Source organism: Triturus cristatus, chromosome 6 (assembly GCF_964204655.1).
Source record: "Triturus cristatus chromosome 6, aTriCri1.1, whole genome shotgun sequence".
NCBI lineage: Eukaryota > Metazoa > Chordata > Amphibia > Caudata > Salamandridae > Triturus > Triturus cristatus.
Window position 1 is genome coordinate 1,240,187,211 of NC_140589.1, and position 24,901 is coordinate 1,240,212,111.

At 47.4% G+C, this 24,901-nt stretch overlaps 1 protein-coding gene across 1 annotated transcript in view; it reads left to right on the forward strand.

Annotated features, from left to right (window-relative positions):
• BIRC6 (baculoviral IAP repeat containing 6) overlaps nt 1-24,901 on the forward strand; it is a 1,973,616-nt gene that overhangs the window by 98,804 nt on the left and 1,849,911 nt on the right. Inside the window, exon 3 of the mRNA XM_085609819.1 lies at nt 9,169-9,306. Within this exon, the coding sequence (XP_085465945.1) occupies nt 9,169-9,306 (138 nt within the window). The remainder of the gene's footprint in view (nt 1-9,168; nt 9,307-24,901) is intronic.

A 24,901-nucleotide genomic window follows, 5' to 3' on the forward strand; every position in this document is an offset into this window, starting at 1 on the left:
ACAGAAACAGTGCAATGCACAGACACAGGGAGACTGATACACAGAGCGAGGCAGATGCGGACTGTGGAGAGATAGACAAGGAGACACAATGGAAAAGATAGAGACATTCAGGGGGGAAGACAGAAGCGGAGAATGACAGTGGGAAAGAGGGGCGCAGACTGAAGCACATAGAGGCAGATAGCGACAGCTGAAAAAGAGAGAGACAGGCTCCGTGATCGGAGACGCGATCAAGGGAGCAGAAAGGAAACTGATTAGAAGGGAGGGGGTAGTGTGAAAACAGCGGGGAGAGAAGGGAGGGTGTAATAAAAAACAAAGGAGCCAACGCTATAGAGAAGGGAGGGGGAGTGGGAGCAGCTGTGCACGTGCATGTGATCGTGCACTCAAGGTTTAGGCCAGCCAAAACTGTGGGTAGCACTTTGAAAATCCCACATATAAAATGTCTCTTCGAGCCTTTGGCTCGTGAGACCTAAAAAGGGTTTATTAAATGGTACATCATGCACTGTGTGAGATGTATTGGCTGCTTACAGTGGACCCAGAGCCTGTCCATTGTTTACAATTGGTTATCTTCATTGCCCGTAAATTTGCTTTCTTCATATTGGTTAGCTTCTGTGGGCTGTTCTTCCTCTTCATGCATTTGACCCTCCCCTAGTGCATGACCCATTACTTCTATCCTTCTACTAATCACTTTTAGGCACTAAAATTTTTTTCTTCTCCACGGGAGTGCATGTGTTTTCCCATCTGTCTCCTTCGTACACTTGATTGCCACACTCATGTTGCTTTTTCTTTCTGCCCGCATGATTATCTCAATCAAACCCCCCCCCCCTATTTTTTTTTTTCTTCAAAGTTATGTTTATTACATTTTTACAGCTTACAATCTGGTATAGTACCATCACATGGTCCCACGCAGGGGATCAGAAAATCTCAGCATGACCATAACTAGGCTTTACTGTTTTCAGTTTCTATTTTTGGTAAATTCTGGTGGGGTTTTTTCAGTGTTTTCAAGTGCTTTCAATACCTCAAAAAAACAGTGGTTATCAGTACTTACACATTTTCACGCCATTAAAAACAACATAAATAGTGTTTTTCCGCTGTTTATGGAACATTTTGCTTTTATTATTGCTTGCTTGCTGCACTGATACCGCATGGTATATAGACAGTGTACATATAGTGTATATGAGGTCCAAATAAATGTTTGCAATTTAATTATAAAAGTAAATCATAGAATACTTCTTCAGTGAGTCTTTGGTCATGTGCGCTCCCTCTTGCCTTCCCATATCAACTTTTTTTCTCTGAAAAGGCCCTCTCAACATTGGCACTTGAGATGGGCAACACCAAAACAACCAGTACACAATTTTTTTTAACTCTGGCTATTTACATAGCTTTCCATGCCAATACTGGTGCACTTGAAGATTGCGATTCTCAGGGTAGGTTCTGCAACATTTGCGTTGTACTGGGCGCTCATGCCCTCAGAGTTATTGAAGAGCTCAAAAATGTGGCAGCACTTTTGAAACTACGGAGGAAATTCCCCTCTCTGGAAGGGATCTAGAACTTGTACAGATTAACACAGTGAGGTTTCATTGACTTCAACCACGGTTGGTGAAGGGACATTTCTATGCATCATTGGAAGCCATTTCTCATACATTGTTAAATAAAAGTTCTTGAATTGCTCTTCAACATTGCTGTGCTTACCAAGTGGCAAGCACTCTAACATGGAACATGTTGCAGTGCCAAAATCACTAAAGGTGTCACCCAGCCTACTCTCAAGGAGATGTTTCACATCTACACCAATTATGCTGAACACTTGGCAGACAAGGGTGTTTTCAGACTCAAATGTTTTTATTATGTCCGCTACAGCAGTTATATTTTCGTGTAAAAATCTAAGAATGCAGTAGAGTATACTTTTTTCACATCACTATCAGTATGTGACCAAAGATCCTCACATTTCTTGCCTTTGGCACCATCACTCACAGAAACTCTGCAAACGGTTGCCAAATGGATAATAAAGCATTGGACCGAGAACCATCATCTAAGTGACACAGTTGGGATGACTTTCATTGATGCCACACAAAGCACAAAATGTGAAATATTTGTGTTTTAGTTCCTGTGCATAACAAAACAGTGCACAAGAATAGACTAAAAAGGTAATAGCTTTCTTCATCAACTCTGAAGATTGTAAATATGTTTTCAGTATACCATCTAACCAGTGGCAAGGATCTCTTACAGGGAAGAACTTCCGCTCAGGTTTCGATTTTGACAGGTCATCACACAACTTTTTCATATATGTAGCTGAATCACTGCAAATACAAACCATATCACTCCAGTCTTTGTTGAACTTGGAAAGAACCTTTTTGCAGAGCATTCCAAGTGACACTGTATTCCATGTTTTCCAAAAGTCTAGTGCCATGTTTTCACTCCTATCCCAGATGCTTAGTGATAACACTCTTTTCACATAAACTTGTCACTATACCTTGCATTGAATGTTTAAAGCCTGAGGTGTTGGCAATTTACCTACTATCAATACTGACTCACTAGTAACTGGGGGCTGATGCATCAATGATTTTTACGCATTCTCTGTGGGTAAATGTGATGACACATATTGGGAAAGATTCCAAGCCATTATACCAATCCGTGAAAGAATCAAACGGAGCCAAAATATCAAATATGATTTTGATATTTCCTGATTCTCTACAGTTTATAAAATAATTCAACAAGACCTAAAACATGCTTCTAAACCCTGCATCTTTAGACCAAAGACCACAAAACTGAAAAAAACTGAAAGTAAGAAGAAACAGTATTTTAGTGGCATCCCTAAACAAAGAAACTCAAGCAGAATAATGTTAGTCCAGTCTTTCTTGCCGCTAGCTTGTATAACAATGGTTCATTGTATTGGCCGATCAAGAAAGAAAAAAATTACTCTTTCGCTCTCTTTTTTCTCTCTTTGAATGGCATTTAGTTAGTGGTTGTGCAGCTGTTTTTTCAGTGTTTATATGTTTTCACTGGTGATTGCTATTTCTCTTTCAGTGGGGTTTAATCAGTTATTATAGGCTTAAACCTAAAACCGGACAGCCTAACCATAACATTTGAATGAATTGCCTTGATCAACACAAAACCAGCTCCTCTTCTCGGTAGGTAGGCCGAATGGTGGATACAGTTTCTAAACATAATGGAGCTTAAAACGAGTCTTTGCAGAGGTACAAAGCAAGCAGGCAGGTCTATAGAAAGGTTAACTTCCGTCTGAGATGGCAGCCTCCCCAAGTTGCTCAGTTGAAGTGCTATTCATAGAGTGAACAAAAAGCATGTACAGATTTATCCCAACGTGGGATTATAAAACCAAAAGAAAAAAAAATAAGGCCCCCCCTACGCCCACCCCCCACCCTACCCGTGGTGGCGGCAAAGCACAAACAGTCGAGATGGTGTTCGGCACAAGATCACTAATCAAAATTGAAAGAGGGACAAACAGCGGCTGGGAGGCCTCTGGAAAGGAAGGAAACAAGGGGACCCCATTTAAATTCAAAATTCTTATAGTTATCCCTGAAAATATCAGCCGTACGCTCTAAGCTAAGCAATCTCCAGAGGCGGGAGTGCCAGAGGTAAACAGCAGGAGCCTCCCTCCTCTTCCAAGCGGCTGCCAGGGTGACTTTAGCCGCTCCAATGCAAAGCCACATGATCATTTTATCAGCTCGAGTCTGATGTTCAAGGGAGGAGTCACAAAGCCCCAAAAGCACTCCCGCCATGGTAGTGGGGATGGGGTAACCCAGCATATCTTTTATATGCGCCAGGATTTCTTCCCAAAAGGGACGGATAGCCGGGCAATCCCACCATATATGTTGGAAGTCCCCAAGCAAACCACACCCTGCCCAACATCTATCCGAGGTGGTGGGGAAGATCTGCCGGAGTTTGGATGGGTGCAAATACCAGTCCATCATGGTCTTCAGGTGTGCTTCCCTGAGTTCTGTGGAATGATTGAATCGCGCCATGTCAGACCAAAGGTGCGTCCATTCCTCGTCGGAGATAGGACGGTGAATCAAGTCCTTCCACATAGACATGTATCTGGGGTGTGGGGATGAAGCTGTTTTAAGTAGGAAGCTATATATGAACGAGATCACCCCTCTCATACTAGTAGTCTTGGTGAGGTAGGCCTCAAATTTTGTGAGGGGCCGAGTAGCAGCATCCCGCACTTGAGGAGAGAGGGCCCAGTGCATCAATTGTGTATAATGGTATTGTTCCGTTTCCTCTAGCATATAGTCTCGCTTGCACTGATCAAAAGTGAGTGGATCAAAGTTATGGAACAAATGTGTTAGAGCTAAGCAGCCTCCCTTTCTCCAGGCATCCAAAGGTCCCTCATGCTGGGCCGGAGTGAATGCTGGATTAAAATGAATCGGAGTAAACGGGGACGGGAATGTGGTCCACCTGTTGTCACCTGAGATCGAATCCCATATTTTAAGGGTGGTGCGTGTAGGGGTGCTAATGTATGTGTTCCGCGGTCTGTCCTGTCGGGCGAGCCACACCAGGTCCCAGACAGGTCGCCCCTTCACACTGCAGTCCATATGTAACCAGTGTTTCTCTGATTCCTGTTGGGTCCATTCCGTCAGAACTCTCAGCTGCGCTGCTTTGTAGTATAAGAGGATGTCCGGTAGGCCCACGCCTCCATCCGAGCGGGAGCGGCGCAGAAAAGAGTAAGAGAAGCGTGCTCGACCTCCCTGCCAGATAAAACGCAGGATCATGGCCTTCACTTTTCGAAAGAAGTCGTTGTCCATTGCGATGGGTAGGGCCTGAAATAGGTAGAGGAGTTTGGGCAGGAGAGTCATTTTGATCGCATGAATGCGGCCCAGCCATGACAAAAAGAGAGGCTTCCATTTCCTGAGTTCTGTTTGAATGCGCGCTAGAATGGGAGGGAAGTTTGCTGCATATAGCCCCCCAATTCTCGGCGTCAGTTGAACGCCCAGGTATTGGATGGAGGAGGTAGCCCACGACAGCGGGGTAAGAGATTGAAGCCGAAGAACCTCCGTGGGTGAGAGGGTAAGATTAAGTATGTACAATTTGCCTAGGTTTGTTTTGAACCCTGACACTAGTTCAAAACGCTCGAGTTCCACCTGCAAGGGCGGGAGAGATGTTGCCGGCTCAGATAGAGATAAAAGAACATCGTCTGCGAACAGCGATATTTTATGGGATTCTCCTGTAAATGGTATTCCCTGGATGGCAGGGTTATTCCTGATCGCTAGAGCCTAGGGTTCAATGCTGAGCGCAAAAAGTAGAGGTGAGAGGGGGCACCCCTGACGCGTGCCTCTCGAGTGAAAAAAGGTAGATGAGTGTATCCCGTTGATCACCACTCTAGAGCGGGGAGACGGTCGTTAGCTCTTATCATATTGAGAAATGTAGGCGCAAAACCGAATGCCCCAAGAGTGCCAAATAGGAAACCCCAGTCTACCCTATCGAAGGCCTTCTCGGCGTCCAGGCCCACCAAGACTGCAGGGATCTGACACTTATTGGCCTTTTCAATCAGGTGTTTGATTCTACAGGTATTGTCGTGCGTCTGGCGTCCTTTGATAAAACCGGACTGGTCCGGGTGAATGAGGGCGGGCATGAGGTCATTTAGGCGTTTGGCAATAATTGAGGAATACAGTTTAGCATCAAGATTCAGTAAGGCAATCGGCCTATAGGAGGCGCAAAGCTGGGGGTCCTTCCCTGATTTGGGAATCACGGACATCACGGCCTCAGACATGGTGCCGGAAGCTGCACCTTCTTCCGCCATCTTGTTAAAAAGGCAGACAAGGTAGGGAGAAATATCGGGGGCAAATGTCTTATAGAAAAGAGCCGTATAGCCGTCCGGTCCTGGGGCTTTGTGATATTTCAGGCTGTTAATAGCCATGGTGACATCCTCTATAGTAATAGGAGCGGTGAGTATATCATTCCAAGAATCCGACACCTGGGGCAGAGACAGCGACTTGAGATATTCCTGCTGAGCGTCCGTGTCTAAGGAATCCCCAGAATATAGGTTCCCATAAAAAGTCCCAAATAACTCCGCCTTGTCCCCGTCCCTATGTGTAATCTCCCCCGACGGGTCCAAAATGCTGCCTATGTATTCCTTCTCCCGTTTGCCTTTCAATTGTCTTGCAAGGTGTTTACCAATTTTATTGCCCTGGGTGTACGATAGGTGCCGTAGCTTAAGAAGTGTGAATTCAGCCCTGTTGTTGTAAATGGCCTTGAGTTTACCTCGGAGGGCCGTGAGACCGATTAGCGTTTGCCTTGTGGGGTTAGCTTTGTGGGTACGTTCAAGAGCCGTCAGTTCGGTCTCTAGTAGCTCTCTCTCTCTCGAGCACGCTGCTTATTCAGTGCCGCGTTGAGAGCTATACATTCCCCTCGAATAACAGCCTTCAATGTATCCCAGGTGATAAACTCCGAGGTATCTTCTGGTCTATTAGTATTGAAGCATTCCATAATGGCGTTTCTAATTTTGGAACAGGATTCCTTATCACAAGTTAGCGATGGAGGAAAATACCATCTGGGAGTGGCCGCGGCAGTCCCTAGCCAATTGACACAAACAGAGAACAGGCTATGATCAGATACAGAGAGGGGAAAGATCTTGGCGTCCTGTAATGCACCTTGCAGAGACTGGCTGATAAAGATGTAGTCCAACCGAGAATATGTGCGGTGGACATGTGAGTAAAACGTTTAGTCTCGTGATTGTGGGAAAAGAGTGCGCCAGGTATCAAGGCGGCCCAGATCATGTATATGTTGTTGTGTCTCCCCGGAGAAAGAGCCCAGGCCTGCCCGTTGAGCGTATGAGCTGTCCAGCTCTTTTTGCCATATCAAATTAAAATCGCCCATAAGAACCAGCGGGCCTTCCGCAAAGTCTGTCAACTTCCCCAAAAATGCGTTTAGGAAACCCGTCTGACCGGTAGTAGGGGCATATAATGCCGCAAAAGTTTAAACCTTCCCTCTAAGGCGCCCTTTAGTCATGACCCAGCGCCCTTCTCTATCGCTCTGGACCCCCAGTGGTTGGAAATGTGTGGAAGAGCGAAACATAATAGCCACCCCTCGATGTTTCGTGTGGGCCGAGGATTTATAGATTAGGGGAAAGAGTTTGTGTCTGAGACGTGAGTCTTCGGCTCTAGCTAGGTGTTTCTCTTGCAGGGCCACGATGTCAAGATGGTGATCAATAATATATTTTCATACCTTGTGGTGCTTTTGGGGTGAGTTGAGGCCCCTAACATTCCAAGTTCCAATTGAGATCGGCATTACATCACATGGGGAAAACTACATCCCATCCCCAGCCTGGATACTCTCATCGCGCCTCCACCCCCAAACTGCCCCTCTGAAGAAGCATAAGATCAGAGCCCCCTGCATGTGCCTTTTTTTTTTAAACATTTATATATATTCTTCACGTTTAGCCATGCTGCATAACTCGGGAATGTTTTTCATTGTGATTAAAAGCGTTAGCAAAGCCAGTAGATCCCAAAGGTGATAACTGTTGATTTTGATAAATGCATGATTTGTATACTGGAATTGTCAGAAATGCAAGCTTAGCTCGCAGCTCACTGTATTTCTTTTGAGTCCTCACCCTAATAGTTAAGACTTTGCATTAAAGAATCATATATTAAAGTCTGAACAACTCGCATTTGGGTACAAAGCTTGCCTTAGAAGCGTAAAATCATCTTGAACAGATCAATACTGTAGTAATGTAATTTGGCAGCCAAAGGGTTAGCGCTGCAGCGTGTCTGGCCTACTTATCCAGTGAACAAAATAAAACCGAAAACTTGTTGATCCTTCACCACAAACAATATGTTCTGGGAGTCCAGAAACAGGATTTCGACACACCTGTATTAACTTTTTGATTTAGTCTCTTCCCACTCCTCTCCCTTTGATATCACCCAGGCATCTCATCAAGGTCTTCCTCCCTGCCATGTGGAGTCCCTCAGGGCTCGGCCCTGAGCCCTACACTCTTCAATCTCTATGTGACACCGCTGGCGACACATCAAAAATACTGGTTTCTCCCTTGCATCATACGCTGACTACACTCAAATTGTGGTGTCACTAACAAAACCAGAAACTAACTCGAGCTCTGCATTCAAGACCTGCATGAGTAAAGTTAGCAATTGGATGGACAATAATAGTCTGAAACCGAACAGAGACTCAGGTCATCCTTTTTGGCAATAACCCTTCCTTTTGGACGCCGGTCTGGTGGCTGCCTAAGTTGGGCCCACTCCCGGAATCCACAAGCAAAGTAAAAAAAACCTTGGTTTCGTGTTAGATAACGAACTGAATATTGAAGATCGGGTGAACAAAATCTTTTTGCTCTCTGAGACTGGTACAAAAGATTGAAAGGTTCCTGCCCCCAGAACTTTTCAAAACTGTGATCCTCGCTTTGATACTTTAAAGGATTGACTATTACAATAGTCTCTACCTTAGCCTTGCAATCTATCCCTTGAAAAGGCTCCAGACTCTGCAAAAATGCAGCAGCCAGCTTCCTCTTCCAAACTCCAAAATATGAATCTGCGAGAGAAGCCATTAGGGAACTCCACTGGATTCCAGTTAAACAACCTTGCAGATTCAAAGCCTTATGCCTGGCTTATAAAGCACTACACAGCTAGGGATCATTACGCTTCAAGGAGAAGCTCAGTTGGTATATTCCAGGAAGGACTCTTCACTCTGGCTCTGCCATGATCTTGACGGTTCCCTCATTCAAGAGGACCATTTGGGGAGGCAAGAGTTTTTTCAGGAACACTGCAGTGCTCTGGAACAGCCTACCCCTGACACTAAAAGCCGCTCCCTCCCTTCTCGTCTTTAGAAAGGCTTTAAAGACTTGGCTCTACTTGCAAGACTAGCAGTTACCGAAGCCCAGCAAGTAGCCTCAGTTCCAACTGATCTGCACCCAGACCCGCCTCTGACAATGCCAAGATGCCCTCGGGCATGAGTTTGCGCTCTACAAATCATATCTACATTACATTCAGTTACATTTCTTATGATGTGTTCTAAACATGGTCATTCTTTTGGCGGCATTTTACCTCGTGACTGTCTGATTTTGTGTACTTGTTTGATATAATGACCCAAGATCTGAAGTTTTTTGACCGTTACCTGTTGTTTTTAATTCTTTGTTGAATGCTGTCAATAAAACCATTTCTCCCTACAGTTGAGTAAATTATAAAGTTTAAGAATTTACATCCACAGGCTCAGCAGTTGTTATCCGCGTGCCTAGAGAAAGTAGACGTCTCGAGTACCGAAGGTTATGATTTGTTTGTTACGCAGCTGAAAGATGGGGTGAAGAATACTTCGCATGAGACGGCTGCGAGTCATAAAGTTGCAAAGGTATGAACATGTACAACTAAGTTACCGTTTAGTTTTTGATGGTTTCGTTTTGCATCCTAGTATGCATTTTCGATCCTAAATTTTAAATATGCAGTAATATTGTTTTTTTGCATCTTAGATGTTGTTTTTTGATACGTAAAAGTAATCCTGGGTATTAGCTAGAAATGCCTGTATGTATCTTCTTCGGAAACATTGGCTGAGTGAATTAAGGTCTTTTTCTAAAGACCTCTGATACATGTAGACATTATGTGCTATGTAAGGAAATGCCTCCTTAGTATCACCCCCAAAGTTTGGACTGATGATGCTTGTTTTCAGGTTGACGTCTACCAGGTAGCTCAGCTGTCTGGTTTGCTTAAGACATCTTGGACCTTCAGAAAGCTGACCTAGGAATGTATTGCGCCCGTTGCTTACCATTGGCTTTGTGGTTTGTAACTCGCACTTACTGGCTTTCTATTTGCTGGCTTTATTTCCTTTAGTCTGTCCAGCTCGAGTTCATCCTCCCGTTGCCAAACTTTGTTTACTGTCTTCTTCCACTAATTCGCTTTCTGTAAACAGGCATTTAAATCTTGTTCCCGTCTTGTCACATTTGCTGTGCATTCAAAGAAGGAGGTCAAATGTGGGGCTGTGTCTTCCAGGGAACGTGTCTTCCAGGGACCTTGTCACATATATTCTCTGACTTAAAAGTGAGAGAATATATCTGACAGGCATGCTGGCTATTGCGTGTCTGATGATCAAATCAATATACTTGGTGATGATATTTGCACACATCTTCGCTGTATATTTTTATCAGCAAAACTATCTGAGTGTGAATGTAATCGCCATTTCAGTTGAAGATGTGATGTCTGTAATGGCAGTAGGATACCATATCATACATACTCCATGTTACCCCACCCTACTCTGCACCACTCCACACCACTCTACTGTGTTCCATTCTACACTATGCCACTCTACTGCGCTCCACTCCATGTCACTGCACTCTTATCTGCACCACTCAACTCCGCTGTATTTTTTACCACTTCACCATGCTATATGCCAATGCACTCTATTCCACACTACTCTTCTATGCACCACTGCACTCTTTCCCACTGCACTCTACACTTTTTTATTTTATTTAATATACTATAATATTGTATCCGTTATATAAGAACCGGAGCTACATACAAGGTGCACCTAACAAATGACTTGCCTTATGGTTCACTAATGGCATGGTTTTCAGAGTGGGGGCAGCATGAATGTTTCCATGATAATGTTTGAAAACTATCACTGCTAATAAATGCTTGTTAATGCAGTGATATCTTCTGATCTACTAAGGTAAAACACTGGTGCATGTTAATAAAATACACTTTATTGAAGTTTGCAGAGAGTTTATCATATTTTTACATGTTTAGTGCAAGGTGTCTTTAAAACTAAAGTGTCCCTAAAGATGAGTTGTCTAGGACACCTTCTTTACCGTTATTTTAGTAAATGTCTAAATAAAGTATGCCCATTTGTTTTTTAGCTTTCTGAATGTCCTTGTTCTGTCAAGTGAACAGCAGCTCAGTGCTGCTGTTCACCAGGGGAACGCAATTAAAGGTCTGGAGGGCTGCATTTGGTCCCTGGGCCGTACTTTGAGTATCCTTGCTCTACACCACTGCACTCTACGACACTCTACTCTCTGCCACTGCACTCTCTGCCACTGCACTCTCTGCCACTGCACTCTCTGCCACTGCACTCTCTGCCACTGCACTCTCTGCCACTGCACTCTCTGCCACTGCACTCTCTGCCACTGCACTCTCTGCCACTGCACTCTCTGCCACTGCACTCTCTGCCACTGCACTCTCTGCCACTGCACTCTCTGCCACTGCACTCTCTGCCACTGCACTCTCTGCCACTGCACTCTCTGCCACTGCACTCTCTGCCACTGCACTCTCTGCCACTGCACTCTCTGCCACTGCACTCTCTGCCACTGCACTCTCTGCCACTGCACTCTGCGCCACTTTAATCTATGCCACTGCACTCTACTCTCCACCACTCTAAGGCACTGCACTCTACTCTCCACCACTCTAAGGCACTGCACTCTGCGACACTCTAATCTGCTGTGCACCACTGCACTCTGACACTGTACTCTATGCCACTTCACTCTGTGCCTCTCTACTCTTCAGCTCTCTACTCTGCACCACTGTACTCCATGCTAGTGCACTCTACTATGCACCACTGCACTCTACAACACTCCTGGCCACTCCACTCTTCACCAGTCCATTCTGCTGCACTCCACTTTGCAACACTCTACCACTCCCCTCCTCTGCTCTGCTTCACTCTTCTCTGAAACTATCTACTCTAAGCCACTGCACTCTATACCACTGCACATTAGGTCACTCTTCTCCTCTCCACTCTGCTACGCTCCACGCCACTCTGCAACATTGCATTCTACATCAAGGTGCTCCACGCCACTGCTCTATGCCCCCGCATTCTACCCTGCACCACGATCAACTTTCCTGCACCATTCCACTCTGAAACAATCTACTCTACGCTGCGCCACTGTAAACCACTGCACTGTACATCACTTTACTCCAAACCAATGCATCCTACTCCACTGCACCTACGCCAACTACTTTGCACCACAGCACTTTACGCCACTATACTCTACAACATTCTACTCTATGCCATTGCATGCTATGTTACCCTCCACCATTGCACTCTACCTCACTGCATTCTGCACTACTCTATTCTACTCTGCACCACTATACTCTACGTCACTGTTCTCTGCGCCACTCTACCCTATGACACTTTACGCCCCTGGACTCTACTCTGCACCACTAAACCCTACATCACTCTAGAACACTTCACTTTATGCCACTGCACTCTACTCTGACACATTACTCTGCACCTCTGCACTCTACCCTACACCACTCCACTCTATGCACTTCACTTTATGCCACTCTACTCCGCGCCACTCTACCTTTACGCCATTGCATTCTATGTCACTGTATTCTACTGTGCACCGCTCTACTGTATACCATGCCACGCTAATGCACTCTGTGCTAATGCACTCTACACCAACCTACTCCGAACCACTGTACTTTATGCCACTTCACTCTGGGCCACTCTATGACACTACACTACAAAATACTCTACTCTGGGGTACTGTACTTCATTAAACTCTGCTCCACTGACACTCCACCCTATGCCAATACCACTCTACTCTACAGCACTCTACTCCACGCCACTAATCCACTCCAGTTTGCAACACTCCTCCCCTCTACGACGCTCTATGCAATTGCCTCATTGCCACTCTACTTTACTCCGCCACTCCACTCTGACACTCTATGCCCCTCCGCTTTTGACACTCTATGCCACTCCAATTTTGACACTCTATGCCACTCCGCTCTACGATACTGTACCCAACTTTGACACTACTCCACTCTACGCCACTCAACTCTACTCTCTTTCACTCTACAACACTTTACTCCCTCCACTATTCTCCTCAACACTGTATGCTACTCAATGACACTCAACTCTTCTCCACGCCACTCCGCTCTACTGTTCGCCACCCCTCACAACTCCATAAAACAACACTCTACTTCACTTTACTACACTTCACGTCACTCCACATTCCTTTACCCCACTAACTTTAAGCCATTCTGCTATTGTGAACAGCAGCCACTCTGGTGTATAAGATTGCTAAAACATATTGGCAAAGCCAGTAGCTCTTGCTTAGGCGAGACCTATTGGCTTTTCCAGTTCTTGCTTGATTTTGAAAGTGCACTGAGGCCTGCTAACCAGACCTTATTGCTTGTGCCCTGACCCTAAACTGTTTTTGTTTGATTTGCTTACACCCGAGTATTACCCTGGGCTGTTACTTAAAGGGTCGCAACAGGGACTGTAGCACTAGTTTTGCCAACCTGGGTGTGACCAAGTTAAAACATGGCTCCTAGTCTGCCACTGCAGATTTGCAAGGGCAGTTGTAAACTGCAAATTCGACTTTGCCATTTAAAGTAATGGCAAAGCCAGGACCTCCCTTTTTTAATATACATATGTCACCCCTAAGGCAGGCCTTGCGAGCCCTAAGACAGGGAATCTTGAGAAGTGAAACATCTGTTTTTGCAGGTAACAGTAAAAACCCACAATTGCCATTCTTGCTGTGGAAAATGCTAGTATCCACATTGTTGATTGAAGAGTTGCAGGCTGCTGTCCTGCTGATTGGGACTACTAAGGTGGTTACTGTAAGATATCAAAGCACTTGTTACGTATGCCTGACTTGGTCACATTAATGTAACATGTTGCAGTGAGCAACTTTTACCAAGTTGCCACTATGTTGCCCTAAATCCCCTGTTCTGTCCACGGTCGAACACCGGGCCAGTCCTTGAGACCACTTTCTGTCTTCCTGGGTATATGTGCAAACGACTCCAAGGAAAGAAAAAAAAAAGAAGTCTACGGCAGGAGAGTGGTGTTCCCTCTCCAAGCACCCACAAGTATTGGCCCAAAAGAAGAGTTTCAAAGGAGAAGCCACATTTGAAGGGCAAATGGTGAACACTTGGAAGGACAACCCTGTTGTTTAGGTAGGCAGGCTTGCACTCAGGCAGGCAAGGGGAAACCAATGGACAAACCAGGTTTCCAAGGATCTATAGCCCCCAAGGTAGCCACACATCTTGGTTGGGCTAGTAAGCTCTGTATGCCAAGAGAGGGGTCCTGCCGTATTGGAAGTGGGCAGAAAGGTGCATTCTGAGAAAGCCAGATGACATACTTCACAGGAAGTGGTCACCAGAAAGGGAAGAACCTGGTAGCCCATTGTCTACCAACCACTTCCTACTGTGAAGTCATTTTCTGAGCATAATAAGGGCACCTAGAACTCGGATCTTGTTGGGCTGGAAAAGAGGACTGAAGAAACTTTGCCCTGCTGCACCAAGGACCTGGCATAGAGTGGCAGCACCAATATGGACTGCACCTGCTGAACCTGGGTGCTAGCAAAGGAGAAGGAACTGTGCATGTTGGGTCCTGCTCATGGAGAAGCCCAGCTGAAGCGAGAGACTCCTAGGATCAATTAGTTGACCTCTTGTTCGCAGCACAGGGCTGCAACAGCTGAGGAGCAATTGGAAGCCTAGATCTGCACATCGCTGCCTCTCGTCGCCATGCAGCACCAGAGACCAGGACTCCATGCTCAAAGTTTTACCCAAGTATGTTGGACCCGGGAGAGTTGTCGGAGTGCTGCTTGGTTGCCCAGAAGACAAGTTATTGCCCAGGGAAGGATTCTGCTGTAAACGCGAAACCGGATAGCTGCTCTTATATGAGGATCAAGAATACTTAAAGGGACCTCAATCCCTGTCGCCAGGACCGCCTCACCAAGTTCGTGGACAGAGAAGGAGTCACAGGAAGACCCCTTCTGACTGCATCGCATCCACAGCATCCTTGAGCATCTTTAACATCCTGTATCCCTTGCAACAGGGCCAGTTCCATAGAAACCTATAGCAAGAGTTTAAAAATGCCTGGAACTGACTGAAGACTGCTTCTCCCACCTGGGTAACTGTTTCTGTTGAACTTGCTGACACCCTTGGCTGGCTCCCTGCCGGAGTTGGTCGCCTAAATTAACTCAAAGTAACTGCATTAAAATGTACCCAAGTTTTTTTTAAGTGCAACCTTTGTTGAATTTGCCATTGTCTCTTGATGGTTAAGTGAGAGTGCATATTTACTAGACTCAGTCAGATCTGTATCTCTAGAACCCCCTGGTGAATCGTTTTTGTTTTAGTGTCTAAACATACATTAAAATGCAGTTTTATTTGGGTATAACTTCTTTAATTTTTTTGATGCTATTTAAATGCTTACCGTGTTTTCTCTTGTGGAAGCCTGACTGCTCAGAGCCACATTTACCCAGGGTTGAGCTAAAGGTTTGACAGACGAAATCTACTGCTCCTAAAGAGGTTGGTAAGTGTATTACATGGTGACGTCTACAACCTCTCCATACAATACACTCCATTTCCTCACATGCTCTTTTCACGCTGTAGGATTTATTGGCTTGTTTTTAAATGTAAGTGTTGGTCTTTTGTAACTAAAAACCTGGTGAAACTGTCTACTTTTGACTACTGTCTACACTAATTTTTTGGCATGACTAATGTTTCCCCACCATCTTTCCTTCTCACCAAGGGTCAGCAGATTAGCTCCTTACCAAGTGAACTAATGAGACATTGTCATCCTAACTTAATTTTCCAGAAAAAATTAATTATATTTACAAATCTTGTTTTCTTTATTATTCTAATTGCCCTTCCTTGAGGATGGGCTCTGCATTTTGAACTGCTGCTTCTGTACTCTGGACTGCATCTTCCCATAGATTAGTAGGTGGCTTTCAAGAAGCGGTATCATCGATGTTACATCTGGCTTCTCTAATATCGGCATTGATACTGCCATGGTTTGCCTCTTAAAAGACCTTCCAGGCTTGCCTCTAACAGACCTCAAGCCAGACGACCTGGAACAGGATATTAGCAGTTTGGCATTTTCTAGCTCATCAGCTTTCACTCTTCAGCAGTCATGCCTGTGAAGAAATGTACTGCAATAAAGCTTGAAGTGCAGACACAAAGATAATCGGATTTACTTTCTACAAGCTGTTTTATGAACCACAAGAAAAAGTTATTGCCAGCAGAGGGTTCCAGTCTCTTGATGACAACCAGACACAGCATCATTATGCCTTATTCATCAGAAACCAGCTAGAGAAGAAGGCATACAGTATACCTGTGCAACAGCAGGAGAACCTATGATTGAGAAAAACAACAACTCCAATTTTCCCTCTCTGTTGATTGATGGGTGTGTGGGGGAGTATTTCAAACTACCTACCACTGTGACAAAAAATAAATGATTGATGGGTGCTGAATATTTTGCAATGTAGCTGCACCTTAAGGTTCATGGCTCCTCCGGCCCTTTAGTAAAGTGCTGATTTATCTAAATCTAAGCCAAAAATCAACCTGCTTCTACAGAAACACAATATGACCAGTTCTTAACTCACCAAATGAAGGAGGAAATAAGGCATGAGAATTCCAGAATGTTGGGTCTGCACCAAACACAGGGGATGCATGTCCTTTTCTTTAAGGGTACTTATTCCATTCGGATTGCGCGAAAATTCTTTAAATTCCTCAGGTTGTTGTTGATAGACGAGTGCCAATTCAAGTCTAAAGTTCTTCCCTTTGGTTCAAAGTCTACCATCATGTTTACAAATGTGTGACAGTGCACCAAATAAAGATCTATGCAGATCAAAACACTGGCTAATACACGCTCATTCTCTTTAGAATGAGTTGCAAAACTTCCTGGCAGCAGCCTCGTTTCTACTGCTGCTAGGTCTGCACAACAAACCAGTTGCTTACTTTCAGTAATGCTCATTCTGGTAACAACTGCATCGAGCTGCAGCTTCCTCACCTTTTAACTATTCCCCAGGATACAGATACTTTTTCCATAGTACATCTGAGCACTGGAAGGTGTCGGTGTGTGGCTCCGCACTGGCAAAGCTCTGGAAAAGACATGCAGGGCCCATAAAGGCACTTGCTGACGTCTGTTGCTTTCGAGCCTGTCCATGTCCCCAGAGGTGGAAACAGAAAAGCAAATTGCTAGACACTCGGTGTGTAGATTCCTAGTCCTGGGATCTTATTAATGGGTAGATTCCTATCACAGAATGGGGACGATGAGAGAGTCTGTCAGGAATCTGCGGCTAGATAGTTTCTATCAGAAAGAGCGTAAGTAACTTGTTCTACTTCTACTCGCATATACCACTCTTTTTGAATAGATCTCTAAGCAGTGCATATTTGGAGGAGGGTTAAACCAGGAGGTTCTGCAAGACAGAGTAGGCAAAATGCCCTTCTTGTCAAATCGTTGTGTCCAGACAATCGTGCTTTGTGAGTGTATGGAGGGACACCCATGTAGCTGTCTGATAAATGTCTAGGACAGGATCTTTGCATGCTTCTGCACAGCTTTGCCTTTTTTTTTTTTTTTTTAACTCCAGAGAGCCCCCACAAAGAGCTGATCGTCCACCTAGTGTTCTTTGGTGTGACCTATTTAGAAGCTCAGTGCTCTCTAGCGATGGAGTCTCTCCTCCTCCATGGAGGGATGAGGTGGAGCATCGAACGACAGCAGAATGATAGTTCGACCTACGTGAACAAGCGTCTCATCATTCGACAGAAAGCATGCCTGTGGTAAATGAAGATGCAGGGTAGCCAGTAGCAAGTTAATAACGGGATAAGGTTTATTCTTAAGATAGTAGTTGCAGGTAAAGACCGTAGTAAGAAAGCATCACAGGGAGCAACATCTTTGCTGCTCAGCTCATGCATTCCAACTAATCTTTACTCCACCAGGCACGCTTCAGCATTCTAATTACATCACAGACCGTCTGGCTGAGCAACAGGGGTCAAAACACTAAGGGGAGAATGCATGGCATAGATGAAGATACTTCACTGCCCTAATCTGTAGAACCAACATGTCCTTTAAGAAGATGGCGTATGCAGGGACCCGGTGAACAGGGCAGGCCATTTTCCGAGCACATCGCTTATTCACTTCCTAAAATCTTTAGGCATCAGGCGTTATGCAAAAACCACCGGGTACTGTTGAAGCCTGGGGTTCTACTGATTAGGGTAGATCCAGGTACTTTAACCATTTTGACACCATTTTCGTGAGTAGATAATTTCACCACACATTTTGAGATGTAGAACATCATTATTATTTAGGTCCTGACGAATCGCAAGGATAGATATCCTACAGCGAGAAACATGTTGACCCACACTGAGTAAAACAAGCAACCACACTCAACGAGACATTATTCTCGGGTTAGTGCCTTGTTTTTGTTCTTCTTTTAATTAGGGTAGGAGACCCCCAGAATAAAACTTGCTTACTTCAGGTACTCCTTTCCCTATCTTAATCCACTACACTACTCTACACCATTCTGCCCCCATACTCGCACTTCACCATACGGCATTCGGATAAAAAGATCTCCGACAAAGAGCCCCTATTATAGGGAGCCCGTCGGGTATTGCACCGCCGACCCGACGAGGAGCAGCCCATATGATGAAGCATGACATCTACAAGGGTGTGTGAGGGCATTACTATCCGGAATATGGATTTCCCACACGGACCCCACTCTTCGGGTTTGTGAGACTCCCTGTCTTCCCTGACTCTGTTCTTCTAGATACTTTTACACGAGAGGAACGGCATAAATTCTTTTTGTATAGTATGCAGAATTAACTCACACAACCTGAAGCTTACTGCCACACCATGCTGAGGTAAGACTTCAGAGGTCCTTGAGTGAAGTGCACATCAAATAAGTAAGGACAAGATTAAGGTCCTTCTGGCATCACAAAAGAAGAAAGGGGGAGCATATGCTGTAGCCCTTTCAAAAATAGCATGACAACTGGTGTCTCAAACAATGAGATCTGATCAGACAACTGTAAGAAGGTTGAAAGATAACCTTTAACTTTGCTCAAAGCAAGATATTGCCAGGCAAGAGATGAAACAAATAACAGGACGTTAAACATTTTTTCCCTGGAGGGGATCAATCTGCCATGTGCCACACCAAACCACAAGCTTGTCCCAATGACCATTGTACACAGTTTTGTTGAGGCACGCCTGACTGTCAAAATGACCTCAAAACCTCTGGCGGAAGATTGAAGGAGTTCAGTTTTTGCCACTCAATCTCCAAGCATAAAGGTGAGGTACTAAGAAATAAGTTTACGGTTCCAGTTTGACGCCTTGAGAATATTCAAATGGTGAGGAATATGCGGCTAGAAGTCTCTATCAGAAAGTCTGATTACCTTGTCAGCGAATCTATCTCAGATTATTTGTTACCCAAGGGTGATCCAAAAAGGCAGTGGATAAACATTGTGTGAAAAAACAGTCTTCAAAAGATGAAGCATCCAACGGCATCCAACAGCTTGTCATCGCTACTGTACTCCAGAGTATTGTGCATTTTCATAGTTTCTTGACACTTGCCTGACCATACAGAAATCATAGACGAAAACTAATGCAACCAGTACACTGATAATTTGGTTTATACACTGTCTCTAACTCAACTTACTTTGCAGTGCTTTTCATGATGGTGTCCTTTAGGGGACCATGTAAAGTCCTGTAAATAGGCTTCGCTGAAGGTTTGGGTAGACCACTTGGGATACCCTCAAAATCCTGGGCAACATGCCTTCGAGACTATCCTCATCAGCATGGTAGTGCTCTCTAAGCAGTGCTTCCAGACCTTAAATCCGTTATGCCAGTGACAGCAAACTTAATTCTTTCTTAATGCTTAAAGTATTCACTTCAGTCGAATATCTTCATCACCTTGGAAACTCATTATAATCCTTTCAATGTATATGCACTCAGAACTGAGCTAACACATAGCACATCTCTGTAATCCCTTTCTTTGAAGGCTGGCTTCTTAGTTGCTATTACTTTGACTCCTAGTGTTAGCAAATGTTAGGCCCTACTCAAAAAAGACATACACCTATGCCAGTGGTGAAGAGATATGGATGGGGCCATGATCACAGAGAAATCTGTCTATATACATAGGGGCTGTCCTAACAAATGGTCGCGGATATGGGGCGGTTGGAATGCCTACTGCGGAAACATTTGTGAACCTCCACTCGCAGAATCATTATCAGAAATGAGTGGCTGATGCGACCCAAAATAAAGAACTGGTCTTTGGATAAACTACATACCTCGGACCCATGGACTGTAGTAGATATGCCGACCGCCCACCGTGATGTATCTAGTGGTACACTGATGTATGTCTCGCTGTATCAACTATATACCATTGATCAATGCTAACATTTGTCCATCTGTTCTTGTCATCCAAAATACCAATAAAATGTTATATTAAAAAAAAGACATACACTAAATGCAGCCTCTGTTTTCCATATGAAACTATTTCGGCACCATTTCTTTCTGGGTCATCATATGTATCAAGATCTGCCCTACATTAGCTCAAATATATGGTTCGGAGTTCATGTCTGTTCCATAGGTATTGTGGCTATTTCTATGGTCTTTATCAAAGGAGATTCAGTGCCTGACAACTGCTGGGTGGCCATGGTGTCTTGCTTGACCTCAGATAACACCGAATCTCCCACACTGTGGCTCAAAACTCACACATGGTGAAGCAGGAGATATAACACAATACAATAACACCTTTAGAAAAGGGTTTTATTTTACAAAATGCAAAAACTCTCTTTTTAGAATAAGGCTTGGGGTTTATTTTACAAAATGCTCTCTAACAGAAAAGGCTTTCCCAGATGCTAAATGCATAAAATTCAAATACACATAGATATATATATATATATATATATATATATATATATCTATATCTATCTGAAAGAGACCCGTTAGTGATAGATTCCTTACCTTAGACTATCCCCAGACCATCAGACTGGATCCGGAAAGTTTTCGGCAGTAGTACCCCTGCACGTCTGTAGGCATCGTTGCACTGCTCCGCATACGTCGCTGGCGTCCTACTCGCTGAGATGACGTCGCTGGAGCTACTTAGACGCACCCACGCGCGCTGACGTCAGGTCTTTTTCCGCACAAACAAGCGCAGATCCGGAGAGAGCGGTACCGCCAGTCAAGAAATTTGACTGTGTTTCAGAGACTTTGGTCTCTTTGTTTGTTGAGTATCGACTTCTGGTGCAGTTGGGATGCCCGGGATCTGAAAGAAACACGTTAGTTAGATTCCTCACCTTAGAATATCCCCAGGCGTCAGACTGGATCCGGAAGATTTTTCGTCAGCAATACCCCTTGCGCGTCGCTAGGCGTCGTCTGCGGCTCCGCGTCCGTCGTCGGCGTCGTGCGCCGGAATGACGTCGTCGGAGTACTTAGACGCCGCCCTCGCGCGCTGACGTCAGTTCTTCTTTTTTCCGCGCCAGTAAGCGCAGATCCGGGAGAGCTACCCCTTTTAGTCTTTTTTGACTAAATCTTTTTTGATCACTTTTGATCCTTGTCTGTCGACATCTGGTGCCGGTAGGATGCCTGGGTTCAAGGCTTGCGAGGATTGCCATCGACTGATGTCGGTGACCGACCACCACCGCCGGTGCCTCTACTGTTTAGGCCCCGACCACGATGCGGAGTCGTGCTCCGATTGCCAGGCCCTGACTTCGAAGGCTCGGCGGGAGCGGTCCCGCAAGCTTCTCGAGCTTCGCCACTCGGCTCCGCGTCGTGTGCGATCCCGGTCCAGGAGGAGGTCCAAGGATCGCTCGCGGAGCCCTAGCCGACGCCACCATCGATCGTCGGGCTCCAAGTCGTCGGGTAAGTCCAAACGCTCTAAGAAGTCCAAGCGGCGACATCGCTCTTCGGACTCACCTGGCCGGTCGCGCGACTCGGCCGAGGGTCCGGGTGGTTCCACCCCCGCGGCTCCGGCGGAGCCGCAGGCGCCACGCCCGTCCCCATACCCTCCGGTCCCTGGGACTAACGCGACGCCGGCGGAGGTCAGTGCCTTCCTCTCGGCCATGAGGAGCCTGGCCCCGCCGTCGACGCCCGCTGGCGCGCCTTCGGGCCCCGCGGACTCGACTGGGCGACCTTGCCTGCCGGCGGCTTCGGCCCCGGCGCCGTCGACGACTCCGGTCTTGACGCCGCAGGTCCCTGCGGGGCCCATGCCTGGGCCCCCGTCGACGCCGGTTGACCTAACCACTCCTCCGCCGGCAAATGAACCACCGACGCCGTCACCGGCGCCGCCGGCGCAGACGCCTACACCTCCGGTGCCGCCGACGCCGCCGCCTTTGGTGCCGACTCCGGACGGCGTCCAACCCCAGTTTAGCCCTATTCCGGACCCGGCGCCGCAACGGCGTCGACCGGCGCCGCTTGAGACCTATCATCTCTACAGTCCGGCTCCGATCATTCCTCCTGTTTATCAGGAATCGGACGACGGGGGCGACTGGGAGGGGTTCGAGGACCCTATGGCTGTTCAGTCGCAGCTTTCACAGGACTGGGCAGATGAACTGGGGGAGGCCAGTGGCCTGGATACCTCGCCAGACACTGGATTCACTTCTCCTCCGACTGTGGCTTCGGAGGAGGGTGCAGCATTTTCTGTGGTGCTGCGCAAGGCGGCCGCAGCCCTTGGGCTCGAGCTGCCTGCCGTGGCTGTGAGGACTAACATCCTCACTGAGGTGCTTCAAACCGCAGCAAGCTCCACTGAGCCTCTGCTGCCGTTCAATGAGGCCCTCACTGACGTTCTGCAGGGCACCTGGTCCAAGCCCTCCACAGTTCCTCCTGTGGATAGGAACGTTGCCAGGCGCCACCGCCCTGCTCCGGGCGACCCCAGTTTCCTGTCCCAACACCCACCCCCGAGAGTCTGGTTATCCAGGCCTCTACCTCCCAATCCTCCTTCCCGACCGCTCCGCCGGACCGGGATTCCAAGAGACTCGAGCAGTTTGGCAAGAAACTGTTCTCGTCCCTTAGTTTGGGCCTGCGGTCTTTGAACACCGCCTGTCTCTTGGACCGTTATTCCCATTCTCTGTGGGATACGGTGGAGGACGTGCTGCCCCTGTGTCCGGAGGAGGTCCGGACACGTCTTACCCAGGCTTTGGCCGATGGGAGGGATGCAGCGCGGCACGCCATACGATGTGGGCTTGACACCACGGACTCGCTGGGTCGGGCGATTTCCACCACGGTGGCGCTCCGCCGCCACGCCTGGATGCGGTCCACGTCATTTTCCGGGGATGTCCAGAACACCCTCATGGACATGCCCTTTGATGGCACTCACCTGTTTGGTGAGAAGGCGGACAGTGCGCTGAACCGCTTTAAGGACTCCCGGGCTACGGCCAAGTCCTTGGGCCTCTCGGCTCCGCGGGCGCACACCTCCGCTTTTCGCCCCTTTCGTGGCCAAGGAAGGGGCGCCTCCTCACGTCCGCCCAGCCACCAGCCGCAGAACCAACCTGCGCGCGGTCGCGGACGTGGTTTCCGCCGTGGCGGATCTGGAGGACGACGTGGTCAGCCCACATCCACCCCGGCAGCATCCGCCTCAAAGCCTTCCTAGTCCGAGCTTTCAGGCCCATTCCACGCCAGTGGGCGGCAGAGTTCGCCATCACCTGCTCCACTGGCGGTCCATTACATCGGACAGGTGGGTGCTGCAAATCGTCCGAAGGGGCTACTCCCTCCCCTTCGAGACGACCCCTCCAGCCATGCCACCGCAGCACCACCGTATCTCGGGGGATCATTTGAATCTTCTCCGCGAGGAAGTTTCGGCCCTCTTGGCCAAGGGGGCCGTCGAGCGCGTTCCGAGTCCAGAAGTAGGTCGTGGTTGTTATTCCCACTACTTTCTGGTTCCCAAGAAGGGCAAAGGGGGCCTACGCCCCATCTTGGACCTCCGGAACGTCAATGCCTTCCTCCGAAAGGAAAGGTTCAAGATGTTAACCTTGGCTCAGGTTCTAGCTGCCCTAGACCCCGGAGACTGGATGGTAGCGTTGGACTTGCAGGACGCATATTTCCATATCCCCGTCCTGCCGGCCCACCGGCGTTACCTGCGGTTCACGGTGGGCCAAGAGCATTTTCAGTTTACCGTGCTCCCCTTCGGCCTCACCAGTGCCCCTCGGGTGTTCACGAAAGTGATGGCGGTGGTCGCAGCTCATCTGCGCAGATCAGGGGTTCCAGTCTTCCCCTATCTCGACGACTGGTTGTTGAAGGCGGGCTCGCCCCAGGCAGTCGTCTCCCACCTCCAGACTACGGCGGATCTCCTGCATTTGCTGGGATTTTCCATCAACGTGCCGAAGTCACACTTGAGTCCCTCTCAGAAGCTCCTCTTCATCGGAGCAGTTCTCGATTCGGCGCGGTTCCGGGTCTATCCACCGGAACAGCGGGTCCGGGATATACAGGCCCTGATTCCCATCTTTCGGCCTCTATCCTGGGTTTCGGTCAGGCTAGTGTTGCGGCTTCTGGGGCTGATGGCCTCCTGCATCCTACTAGTGCATCACGCCAGGCGGCGCATGCGGGCTCTGCAGTGGGACCTGAAGTTTCAGTGGGCCCAGCATCACGGCAACCTGTCCGACCATGTCTTGATCTCGGAGGGCACTGCACAGCAGTTGCAGTGGTGGCTCACGGACCGCGATTGGGTCATGGGCAGGAGCCTCTCCCTTCCCCAACCGGAGCATGTCGTAGTGACGGATGCGTCCCTCCTGGGATGGGGTGGCCATATGGGAGAGGCAGAGATCAGAGGCCTCTGGTCTCCGGCGGAGTCTCGTCTCCACATCAACCTGTTGGAGTTGAGAGCGATCCGACTTGCACTGAAAGCCTTCCTTCCCTCTGTCAGGGGCAGTGTCGTGCAGGTGTTCACGGACAACACCACCGCCATGTGGTATTGCAACAAACAGGGCGGGGTGGGGTCGTGGACCCTTTGTCAGGAGGCTCTGCGCCTCTGGACGTGGCTGGAACACCAGGGCGTCACCCTAGTGGTTCAACATCTGGCGGGCTCTCTGAACGCCAGAGCGGACGAACTCAGCCGCCGGTGCATGATGGATCACGAATGGCGTCTGAACTCCGAAGTGGCGCAAGGTCTCTTTCAGCAGTGGGGAGAGCCTTGGTTAGATCTATTCGCCACCGAAGAGAACGCGCAATGTCAGCAGTTCTGCGCGTTGGAATTTCCAAGGCGGCACTCGCTCGGCGACGCTTTTCGTCACGAGTGGAG